This window comes from Epinephelus fuscoguttatus, linkage group LG22 (assembly GCF_011397635.1).
Source record: "Epinephelus fuscoguttatus linkage group LG22, E.fuscoguttatus.final_Chr_v1".
Taxonomy (NCBI): Eukaryota; Metazoa; Chordata; class Actinopteri; order Perciformes; family Serranidae; genus Epinephelus; species Epinephelus fuscoguttatus.
In genome coordinates, this window is record NC_064773.1 from 1737388 (window position 1) to 1750357 (window position 12970).

Consider the following 12970-nt stretch of genomic DNA (forward strand, 5'->3'; position numbering starts at 1 on the left):
CTTTCAGGGAACTGACGGGACAACAACAACTTTACACAGCTGCGAAACCAGCAAATTAATTACACTACTTTTACAGTTTGACACAAAGTGGTGTGTCACACTCACAGCACAGTTTAACCCAGGTGAGCCTCACCTGTTCTCCTCTGTATCCGCTGTCAGTTCCGGTGACGTCAGCCATATTAGTTCAAGTGGCGTAGAGCCTAAAATGTCTGTTCATGATCAGGAAATATCTCCCCGGATAAAAAACACACAAGCTAACGGCGAGCTGGCAAGCTAGCAGTTAGCGGTTAGCGGTTAGCATTGAAGCACTACTTCACGTTAAATCCGGTTATTTTTACCGGATGTTTGTTTTATAAAAACATCCTGCAGCAGGTAAACACCGAATAACGTTAATTTGATCATCAGCTTTTCTTCTAAAGACAAACTTTATTTAAAAACTATAAAGTATAATCCACCTCGTTAATGTCCCCGCTGTACGGCCCCCTTTAAATCAGACTGTGATGACCGGGAGATATCAGCCAATCAGGACAAAGGTGCTCTGGCAAACAGCCAATCAAATTGCAGCGGGTCAAAGGTCAATCACCACCACGATTCTGAGCATGCGCAGTGTTGTTTAAGTGCCCTTGCGAGCCTCTTGAGCCAAACACGATTAAAACAGCATTTAACATCCACAATATTATAATTCAAACACTGATTTTAAATAATATGAAACTACAGTTTTATATTTTAACCTCTGACTTAACACTATGGAGCCTAATAATGATAAATAACACCAGCAACGAATCCAGAATTATATTTATTTCTATTAGTAACTAAGTACATTTACTCAAGACTTAAGTACAATTTTGAGGCCCTTGTATTTGAGTGTTCTTGTTTCACTACTTCATCCCTCTAATACACAATATTTCAGGAATGGTAAATATATATATATATAAAAAATTTTTTACTCAAGTACATTTAGTTACTTTAAAAATTCAGATTACTGAAACAATATAATAAATAATAAATGATGATGTGTTATTACAGATGAATCTACCCTCTATTGTTCTGCAGAATACTAGAGTACTTTTACTTTTGGTACTTTATGTTGATGCTAATACTTTTCCACATTTACTTAAATAAGATTTTGCAGGCAAAGTTTTACCTGATGAGCTTCTTCTATCTCCAGTGCGTCTCTCCTCTCTTGCCTCTAGATATTCCCTCCCGTGCACCTGACTACAAGAACCTGAAGGTGTGATGAGCCTCTGCAGTTACAATCTTTAAAACTGTGTCAAGATCATAAATGTAGTTTAAACTATCCCAGATTTGTGTAATAATAACAAACATGAGACCAGAAACCCAAAATAAGAGTTTAATTGTAGTTCATTTACAAAATACAAGAAATACATTTAAAAAGTTTGTCCAGAGTTCAAACAAAAGGAGCCGCAGTAGAAATGATAGAAAATGTTGCTGAGCTTTAATTTGGTTTTACACTGTTTTATTTATACTGACAAAACATTTTTTTAGCTTCAGTCTGTGTGGACTTCAGCTTTTATTGTGAAGGAGCACAAACAGGAACATGATCTTCTCTTTTTGTGATGACATGAAGACAAACAAAGACACACAGATTTGATCTGATTTAAAGAACAGTTTGACAGTCGTTGAGATTTTAATGAGAGGATTTGATCCCACTCTCACTCTCGTGTCTGTGTGGTGCAGACGTAGCTGGTGCCAGCAGCTGGTTAGCTTAGCTTAGCATACAGACAGGAAACAGTGAGTGTGGCTCTGTCCAAAGGCAACAAAATCCATCTCCAAGCTTCTCTAAAGCTCACTGATAGATATATGGAATCAATTATTAGTTTGAGACGTGTTGGTAGATGGATTTAGTTGCCTGTAAACAGAGCCAGGCTAGCTGTTTCTACCTGTTTCCAGTCTTTATGCTAAGCTAAGCTAACTGGTTTCTGGGTGGAGTTTGAGTTGGGTTTATCTTATCTAACTCCGTCCTCCACCAACAGAGGGATAAACAAACTGTTCCTTTAACAGATTAGGGAGAAGATGTTGTAGAAAATGTGTGTGTGTGTGTGTGTGTGTGTGTGTGTGTGTTAGTCTTCCCAGGCGAAGTCGAATGGCTGGAAGTCGTCTCTCAGCTGTTTGCAGCTCTCCTCCTCCTCCTCTCTGCTCTGTTTACACTCCCTCCAGTCGGCTCGAGTCGGGATGTTTAGCACCGCCTCGCTGGCCAGCACCTCCCTGAATGGAGACATATATTATATATACTGTATGTTTTATATATGTTTTCTTTTTTTAAAACATATTTTATTAGCATGTTTTCATTAGCATCTGTCAAAAAACATTTAGTGACACCTGTTTTTCCAACAACGAATAATGAATGTAAATAAAATAAATACATATGTATAATCATTTAAAGGGGGCAGTGTGCATGTACAGGCCACTGCGCATGTCTTCAAAGTTCTGTCAGAATTTAGGGCTCTGAACAGGCTCTTTACATCACTGATTGGTGCTCACGTGTGTGCGCTTGCGTGAGACCGTAAGACATGGGCACCACGTTCATGTGTGTTCACGTGCATTCGCTGGTCCGTGAGCGTGGTGCCCAGAGAGGCAGTCAGAGCTACAGGCTACATTGAGGCTACAAACAGAGTTCAAATGAGGTTTTTCCAAACAACTTTTTATGTCGGGGCTTCAGGACACTTGGATCACTACGGACGAGCAGTATGGAGATATTTTGTGGTTTCAATGATGTGTTTTTGGACGTTTGAATCTGGGGCGCCGTCAGCCTCCATTAGGTGGAGTTGTGTTGCTACCTCCTCTCCCCTTGGATCTCTGCAAGTGATGTGAGGACTCTAAAACTTCACCTGAGCCTCCCTCGGCATATGGGTGAGTAGATAATGGCTGAATTATCGTTTTTGGCTGCACTATCCCTTTAATGCCAAGATCTGTTTCCATATTTGGAGGTGTATCTGAAGCTAGGAGGTCATACAGAAACATAAAATGCCGTCTTGTCATGTTTGTCACAGGTAAAAGGTTATCAATTCCCAATGGGGGTGGGGCATCTGGGGAAGACATCTAAGATTCTTTTTTTCCTTGTGATCGTAAACTGAAGGTCAGAGTTTTATTCAAACTCTTAAAGGTTCAGTGCGTCAGATTTTGGAGGATTCAGTGGTGAGGACTGTTCATTTATCTTTGCCTGCAGAGTTCTGACAGTGGGAGCAAAAAGTTCTCTTAACTCTTCATTTTAATGTTTAAGATTGCTTCTTTTTTTTCATACAATTGTAGGCTGAAGTTTAAATGTCTGAATCATTCGTCACTGATGATGTGAAGATTCATTTATACACTGTGTCACCTTCCAAACTGCAGAGGGAAATGTTTCTGGATGCGGTAAAAGAGTTTGTCCCCTGAATCCAACTCCACGTAGAAGTACGGAGTCCCTGGAGGAGCAATCTGACAACACACACACACACACACACACACACACAAAAGCAGGTTTCATATTTAAGCTGAATATGAGAAAAACATTTCTAAACCTTGAGATTAAAAACAAACTCCTTTGTCACAGTGGGACTAACACACCCAGATCATGTGACTCCTGCATGTATACAGTCAATCAGACCCAAACTGGCCGAGGCGCTCTGAGCATGCTCCACAGTTTCCGCCCCGGGCTTTGACCCGGAAGTCCAATAGCATTAAATGTGTAAGAGAAGAAGAAGCCGGTAACAACATGGAGAAATCTACATCCAGAGCCGTGACTTTTTGGACGGACCAAATGTACAGAGCTGTAAAGTTGTCCACCATGGTAGCAGTTAGCTGCTAGCTAACCGTAGCTAACTTGTTTGTCCATTGTTTGGTCTGTGACGTAATAGGTCAACAGGAAAAAGGTCCAATACTAACAAGCTGAAAGGGGGCATATCTCCACCTATCGTAGAGGAGTCGCACATACTTGGCTCAATAAATGGATTCCCCTCCCGTGCTTGTATACTGGGACAAGGACAGTAGGCCAGTTAGATGTCCTCGTCCTGCTGTGACTGGAGTGTGTGTGTGTGTGTGTGTGTGTGTGTGTGTGTGTGTGTGTGTGTGTGTCTGTACCTGTTTGAGGTCGGTGTGTTGAGGGATCTCCATCAGCTCCATCTGTTGCTCCTGAGCCTGGACCATGAACGCCTCCTTGATGTCCTCTGTGGCGCAGCGGTCCAACGGCACCGGGACCACCTGAACAAAGAGGTTCATCCAACACTGCACTGAGTCATCAGTGACAATCAGGGGGTGGACGAAATAATAGAAACACCCGCCAGATGTGTCAACATCCCTAAAAAACTGTTCAAAAATCTAACACTTTATCTTTTTGGCGAAGTTTTTATATTTTACAAATCATGTTTTATACTTGTTTTTGTTTCTATGTGAAATGTCTCTGGGTTCAATTTTTTTGGATAAAGGTGCATTAATTTGAACGTAATTAATTAATTTTGACTGAGTGCATGTTCAGTGGACATCTACCCACATGTCTCCATCGACAGACAAACTGATCAGCAACTATTTTGATAATCAATGAATCATGTCAGTCGCCTTTATAAAGTGAAAGTCCCAAACCGGATCCTGCTTCTCAAACTTTATGTGGCTTATGTTTATTTATTGTTTATGTGTTGTGTGTGTGTGTGTGTGTGTGCACCTGTAGCTGCAGGTGCTGGCTCCTGTAATTCCTCTCAAACAGCACGCAGCGCTCTCCTCTGCTCTTGTAGAAGCTCCTGAGCGCCGACTTGTACTTCTCCATCTCCTCCACCACCTCTGAGCTCAGCTCCACCACAGACTGGTAGTGACCGATGGGGAGGATCAGCAGGTGCTGAGGAGTCAGGCCGCCTTTAGCCAGAGCCAGGTAACACTGGGAGAATAAACCACAGTGGTAAGTAACGGCTGCATCAGTCAGGCTGTATATTCCTGATGATCGTTGGTGTGAACTCACGTGTGATCCGATGCTGATGACCAGGTGTTTCTCCACCTGAGGACTCGCCAGACAGAACCAGCAGGGACCAGACGGCTGAGCTACAACACAGTGAACATGACTCAACATTAAAACCCTCGAAGACATGAATAAAATATACTTATAGCCTTCCGACACCATCCACTATTAGCAGAGTTGTATGAGTGTTTTAAAGTGTCAGCAGCTCCTCCGTTCTCTCTGCTTAATGCACTGTGGTAGAACAAGAGATATATTCAGTTCTCCTGGAGCTCTTGGACTCACGGTGTCTGCGGGGCTGTTTGGGTTGTCCCTGATGACGTCCGTCTCCCGCCTCATGCTGCTGGTCTCGTCCTCGTCCGTCTCCGTCCGAGTGTCTCTTCCTGCCGTGGCCTCGGAAACCTCCACCCTGCTTCTTGCTCAGGTCGAAGAAGAACTGATGGGACGGCTCCTGGAAGAAACGACAGGAAGGACGGAGAGAGGCTGAGTTTTTCAAAAATAAAATTACATCACATGGAGCACCTGTAACACCTGGAGCTCAGGTTTTTAAAATGAGTCGCTTAAATCACTTTTAAATCAAAGTTTCTCAGCAGCAGCCACGATGAGAGCTGGCTGAAACTCATGTGCTAAAAAAAGAAGCTTCAGTGCTTCCTTTCCTTATCTCCTTCAGCTTAGGAAAGGAAAGGTGAGTTTATTGGTATTGCACCTTTAAGAGACAATTTAAAGGGACTTTCATGATGTGAAGAAAAACAACATTTACAAACATCATAAAGGACAGTAAAATCTATTAAAATAGAATCACAGAAGACAAAAAAATAACCACAAAACCATTATTGTGCAGTGATAAGTTGCCCTGAATGGAACACACACACACACACACACACTCTCTCTCTGTACCTCCTCCTCTGTGGCGTTGAAACTCGTCTTCAGTTTGTCTGTCTTGTCTTTTGCGGAGGATCTGTACGGGTTCTCTGTGACGTCCTGCGGCTGCTTCACCAGCTCTGTGGGATCCATCGTCTTCATGGGGATGATGTTGAAGGCGTACAGATACTGCATCAGACAGACAGACAGACAGACAGACAGTTGAGGATGTGAAGAAGTCAGACATTAAATATGATGATGTCCAGTGACAGTGTGAGTCGCACAGAATCTAAAAACGTGTGTATCACGTCTGTGTGTTCAGATTAGATTCGATTCATGATTCAGGAGACACACACACCTTCTTCTTGGCGGGGTTGTTGACGGTTGCCAGGGCGATGAAGCGACTGACGTGCTGCGCATTTTCCTGGAGGACGACATGATTCCTGAAACACATGAACAGCAGCGTTAACACATGAACAGTGTAACAGGACTGGGTCGTCAGTAAGAAGTTTGGAGGAAGATTTAAAACACATGACTGAAGTTAAAGAACCAAACCATGACAAATACTTCAGTAAAAGTTCTGCTTTAAAATGTTAAAGTAAGAAATGATGAGTGACGTGTTATCAGGAGCAGAGGTGCTGATCCTACCTGTACGGGAGTCTCTCATAGTGAGCGCCCTCCAGTGCAGCGAAGTGATATCGTGGTTTCAGTTTGTCGGCGAGGTTGGCGACGGAGCTGCTCCCACACGACTTTGTGTTCACTTCCTGTCACACACCACACACATGGAAACAACAGCAGAGTGTCAGAGGTCATTATTTGGACCTTAATCTAACTTCATGATCCATGCAGTCGCTGCTCTGGAGTCTTCCCCAGCAGTTTAAGTCTGACAAGCCGTTACACAAAAGTCGACGTTCAAATGTCAAGTTCTGGTTTAATTTCCTGACATGAATCATTTTCATTCCACTTTGTTTCACTCCAGATTTTCCCCTGTTCGTCCACAGTTTGAGGAGCACGGCACTGATGAGAACATGAGTTGTTTTGTCACTGACGGGCTCAGATTGTTATTCTAAGTGTGTGACATGAGTCAGATCTTTTTTGTTTCACCACAAACAGCCCTGACGTCACCGTCACCAACTCCTTCACTAACACCAGTGTGTGTATATTGAGGACGTGTTACCGAGGTGTTTCCGTATTGCGACACTCCTCGGGGCCACTGTGACGTCAGCAGGATGTCGACCCCTCTGAACTTGGAGCTGCTGGTCAGCGGGGCCACGAGGGCCGACAGGTCTTTGGACGTGAAGCAGTGAGCGGGGGCCGGCTCCTGCAGGGCCTCTCTGCCGCTGACGTAGGCGATCTGTAATCCCGACACGCCCGTGAACACACCGCGACGACCTTAAACACACACATATTAACATGTTTAATGATGGGAGCGTTACTGTAGAAACCAAAGCTCTCTGAGTGGAGTCTCACCCAGATACGTGATGTTCTCAGCCAGCTCGCAGCCGTCGGCGCTGGGGAAACTCTTCACCGTCTCCTGGCTCGCTGCGCCGAGGATGTAGGTGTGGATGGGAGCTGAGGAGGCGCAAAGGAGACTTCAGTTAGAGAAGGAAACAAGGTGTCTGTGTTTTAATTAAAGGAATGAGTCTTCTGGGTTTAACTAAAGAAATGACAGAGATCTGAGAGGTGATGAGATGCTGCTGAAGCTGCAGATACTTTTACTGCTCACTGACTTTTTTAAGATTGCATTTTTGTATCATTAAATTTAAGATAAGGGGAAGTAAAGCAGAAAAGTTCACGGCAAAGGGAAATGATTTAACTGAATTAGATGTTTTACATGTTTTAAAGTTTGTTTTCTGTTCAGCTGATGTACCACTCTGACACATGCAGCTGTGTTTAAAGGACAGTGTGTCAGAATTAGGCCCCGATCACACATTTACACTGCAAACACAACGCTGCAGGTCGCAGCAGGACGGGAAGGGGAATTAAAACACAATCAAAATGCAGAGAGTCTGCTCAGCTTTGAGTTTCTGAGTTCCAGTTAAAGTTCCCACAGGTGTGAAACAGGTGTGATCCAGATGTTCGTACCTTTCTTGGCTCCAGTTTTGTACTGCTGCCACTCGGCCTCAGCCTCCGGGGTCGTCCCGAAAAACTCTCCGACACACAGCAGCAGCTGAGACAAGACAAACATCACTGATGAGCCATGACTTCATGATGATGACGACATGAAACATGAGCAGCTGGAGAACCTCAGGATCATTTACTGAAAACTGAAAAAAAGACGTCAGATTTTAACTGAGTTGAAATCTCACATCAAACTGTCCCGTCTTCTTCTGGATGGTCTGGACTCGGTTGAACAGAGCATTCAGTCGGCCTTCTACATCTCCACACGCCAGACTGCAAACACACACACACACACACACACACACACACACACACACACACACACACACAGAGACTTTAGTGTATGTCTCTATAGCAACAGCAGAACACGGGACTGAAACAGGAAGGACAATGAAAACATATGTCGTCACTCTGCTCGCCAGAAATACAGCAAATGTTCCTTTAACCCTCTGAAACTTGGAGCGACGTCACTTGTCTTGTGCTGCTTTGTGACACCTTTCACAAGTATTTAAACCTTTGACCTCTGAGCTCACTGGTGTGATTTATTACACACACATGGCAATTTTTTCTGTTTTTCATGGTATTTTTTTCTGTTTTTGTGATAATTTTTTATTTTTTCTGTTCTTTTTTTGTGGTATTTTTTTTGTTTTTCGTGTTTTAGTTAAGAGAGCAATAGAACAACAGACACAAAATTAATAGATTTAGAAAATTATTTTAAAAAAGCTAGGGGGAAACTATATTCATAAATATCATTATTATATATTTAAAATTACATTCCAGAATTATTATTATGAATTATTATTTGTGGCATTTCTTTTCTGTTTTTCGTGGTAATTTTTTCTTCAATAGAACAACAGACGCTTTCATTCCTTTCTTGAGAGCTCCATATAATGGAAGCAAACATGACCCGCTTGTTTAGTTGAATCCAGTTTTACTTTGTTTTGGGTTTGAGACACTGGGAGATACTCTTGTCTTTAAGTCATATAGATGGAGTTATCATTAGTTTGTCGACTTCACGCAGGCACCTTCAGACTTTGCGGTTGTTCAGACGAAAAGCCCATTCAGATCTGCTGGACACTGCAGTGTTTCTCCAGAATCAGTTGGACACATACGGCAAAATACATCCATGAGCAGGAGTCACCGTGGATGCAGGGGTCACTTGCAGGTGACAGGTGGGAGGTTCCCGCGAGACTGTGAAGTATCTCATCTCCTCATTCAGGAAAAAAAATTACCACGAAAAACAGAAAAAAATTACTCAGAAAAACAGATTTTTTTTTATTTGTCAAGTGAATACAATACGCTTCCGTAACCCTGAAACTCACTTCTATTTCTATTTTTATTTTTTTTTTTATCTTTTTAGCACAACACTGCTGCATTTCCACACACTCACACATAAATTTACACAAGTGAATTACAAAGACAACATTTTAATTCGGCTCACATAACATGATCCGTATTTGCCTTTTACATCAGTAACACCTAAATTAAATGCAGCGGAGTCAGGTCGTAACTCAACATTAAGTTACTGTCAGATTAAATATCTCTAATAATTCATGTGTTTAGTTTGAGTGTTGGTGAGCCGAATGTTTCCTTCAGCATCTATAAAATCGTTTATGCTTTTAAGTCACGTCTAATGATGTTTATAAATGTTCAGATGCGTCACGAGATCTTAAATCATCTAAATTTTGAATGAGGTTCGGCGCGTTTCGTGATTGATTCGGACTCTGGAGGCAAATAGTAAAATCTGACCCTCTCAGGCTGAGACATAACAAACCCTCCATCGTTCAGCACACTGACTAAACATTATATTTATTATGTAATTAATGTACGACACGTTTCACTGTAACGTCACATTACAATCTAACAGCCTGTCACATCGTGTTCAGGTGAAATAAAGTAAAAACACAATAAAATCAACATTTACTGAAACGAGTCTTCATTAAAATCACAGTTGAAATATTAATAAAGTCAAACTCACACTCTGACCGGTTGTTCCGCCATGTTTTCTCTCAATTTTATCTTCAATTGTTAAAAAGTCAACATTTGGATTTTTGCAGCTTGAACATTTGGTTCGTCGCTAAAAGTGGTCCGATGGAAACAACAGCGGAACCTTTTCTGTCTCAACAAATCACGTTTCGTTTAACAAGAAAATGTCGCTGTAGAAAATATTTTTTCAAATATTCACATTTATTTAATATTAATGTTGGTTTTTTTTTATGTCTACGTCATTTTATTTAAGACATTAGTAAAAATAAATAAGTCAGGTTGTAACCCGGACAGATTTTAGGACGGAGACGGAGGTTGCCAGGTTTGATTCTTACACATCCATTTAATCAGACACTCGCAACCCTCTTACTGTCTTTTAACGGAGCTTTCAGCCACATCACAGCTTTCATCAGTGAGCTTAAGTCACATTTATTATATTATGTATTTATAATTTAACAATTATTCAGGTCAAGATTAAACTTTTTACACTCAATAAAATAATGAATATTAGTTTCAATTAAATTGAACTGTATGTGAAAAAAATAGTATTCAAACAGGATAAAACAATGTGTTTGTCAAAACATTAATTTTGAAATATATAACGATACGTTTGAAAAGTAATTGATTTAGAAATATATATAAATTGTTTATGTTATTTAAATTAGAATAAAAGACCTGGAGTGCACATGACATCTTAATTAAGTGTTGTTGTTTTTGTGTGTGTTCTAATTCATGAATACACACAACATAAAATTATTCTGAAATAAAATGCATGTGTTATTTAAGCATCTTATGTGTTATCTGCATCATTTATATTTAAACAAGTGGACAGAAGTATCAGAAATGTGTGAAAATATACAGTAAATAAATGAAAGCATATCTACAGCATGTCCTCTATATTTTACCATACTTAAATGAAATTTTGACATGTTTGTACTTCAGTATTTTACCTCTCCTCCACGACATTTTGGGGTCAAATATTGTACTTTTTACTTGACCACATTTATTTGAAAGCTTTAGTTCCTTCGCAGATTTCAGCTAATAAATGAATAAATGACCCAACAGTCATTTAAATGAGTTCCACCTTCACTCTGCATAATGAGACTGAATTATCATCAACCATTGTTTATTGAGGGAAACTGATAAAGTGATGAAAAATGTCCATAAAAACAAATAAGTAGCAGCAATGTCTATTAAAGATTATAAACAGCAATAATACAACAGTTAAATAAATAAGAATGGAGTCTGCCATAAAGGACAGATACATATCAACAACAATAAAAACAGTAATATGTAGAAAATCACGTCAATTAACCAAAACAGCAACACTGTAAAACAACCACATCATCAGCATACAGTTGATTTACAGTTTAAATACCTCTTGCAACTCGCTCCATTTATGTGGTGTGAAAAACTAAAAGCTAATTTACGGAGCTCTGAACTGATCTGAGGAGCTTCAAAGGATAAAACCTCCTGTGATCGTGTGTGATGAGACATGGATTTGATTTCTAAAAGAGAAGTGAGGTAGAAGAGGAGCAGTGCACCCGGTTTAATTCTCACTTTCTTCGTGACGTCAGTTCCGTCGTATCGACCAGCTTCAGTGTGTCGTGATCGTACTCCAGAGCAAAACTGTGCACAGAGAGAGAACACAGGCTCTCAGGTAGATGGTACACAACATATCTGACACTGCTTTAAACAAACAACATGTTCCTGATTTCAGTTTGTGATGAATTTACTCCACCCATTTGTTTTTATATCTCGTCATGGCAAGTTCTCTGAGCCCACATCCACCCTCTGTGGGTGGAGAGATCCCTGAGCCCATGCTCATGACATCCGAAAACCCGACTTGCCAGTCTGTTGTTCAGTCGGTCAGACATTCTGTTCACAGGTTTACATGTTTGTCTTCCACCTGACCTCATATCACCGTTAACAGCAGGTATGGGAACATGTTTAAGGACTCCAAGGAAGAATCAAATTGCTCTGTTGTGCACATTCATGCTTTTATTAAGATGTCCAGATCCCCAAACCCCAGACGAGTAGGCAAGAATGACAAGTACTTTTTCTTTTAGTACTTTAAAAATGTTGATGCTCTTACTTTTTTTTATTTTAAAGGCACCGTATGTAAGAATGTGGCCAAAACGGTTACTGCACTCAAATTCAAAATACTGCCGCGAGTCGTGTCCGCCCCCCGTTCGAGCAAGTCCAGCTTCTCTGCTGCTAACACTGCTGCCGGGACACAGCGGAGGAGGAGCTGGCTGCTAATGCTACATACCGGGACACTGCTAACGCTGCTTGCCGGTCGATGACCCACCTGCACATGGGCTACAATGTATGATCGAAAATGAATAACAGTTGAAAGTATTTGAAATGTCCATCCCCGTCTAGCCATGATGCTAGTTAGCCAACTTTGGCTAAAGCTCACCTGTCGAGGAGAAGAGTAGCCACTTTGACATCTGATTTCAAATTCTTCTCCGCTTTCAACCGTCTCCACCGTTCAAAAGCATCTCCTATATAGACCCTCGCTTTGCCTCAAGTTTTGTCTTGGCCTTTTTGGGAATCATAACGAGGTCATTTGGGTTTAGTCGCACCGTCAGCCATAGAAGCTCAGTCATAACTGTAACTGATGCTGAGACTCTACTGACTCCGTGACTGGTAGATGGCGGTGGGTGGCACAACAGGCCAAAACACAAATTCAAAACATAAACATGATTTGCAGACCCTAAAAAATTTGTTTTAAATGCGAATATTCTGGCTGTACTATTGTTGTCGGTGACATCAGTATGTTATATGAACATTATTCCTTAGTCTCTGTGACGTATTAGGAGGATTTTACAACTATTTGCTTTAGATTTCTTACATATAGAGTGTGCCAGTAAACCCGGAACTCCGTTAGCGCTTTTAGCACTTCCGGTTCTCTCGTCTAAAAGTCAAAACGTTTTCTGAATGGGATTTTGGTAAAATGCCTCAAATAAGGTCTGTGGTTAACAAAAGCTTAAGCAAGTTTCAGGTTTTGTTCTACGACATAAAACACGTCAGTAAATACCCTACTTGTGAATTCTGAAG

General features: G+C 41.1%; 1 protein-coding gene across 1 annotated transcript; it reads right to left on the reverse strand.

Moving 5' to 3' along the window:
- Window positions 1-2047: 2047 nt before the first annotated feature.
- On the reverse strand, window positions 2048-10010 carry cwf19l1 (CWF19 like cell cycle control factor 1). Its single transcript, XM_049567463.1, has 14 exons — window positions 9900-10010; window positions 8110-8194; window positions 7886-7970; window positions 7271-7372; window positions 6978-7192; window positions 6449-6564; window positions 6159-6243; window positions 5837-5989; window positions 5225-5390; window positions 4946-5025; window positions 4655-4864; window positions 4078-4197; window positions 3338-3435; window positions 2048-2226 (listed from the first exon to the last, which is right to left on the reverse strand). The coding sequence occupies exons 1-14, from the start codon at window positions 9920-9922 to the stop codon at window positions 2082-2084; spliced, it is 1683 nt and encodes a 560-aa protein (XP_049423420.1). The 5' UTR covers window positions 9923-10010; the 3' UTR covers window positions 2048-2081.
- Window positions 10011-12970: the final 2960 nt, after the last annotated feature.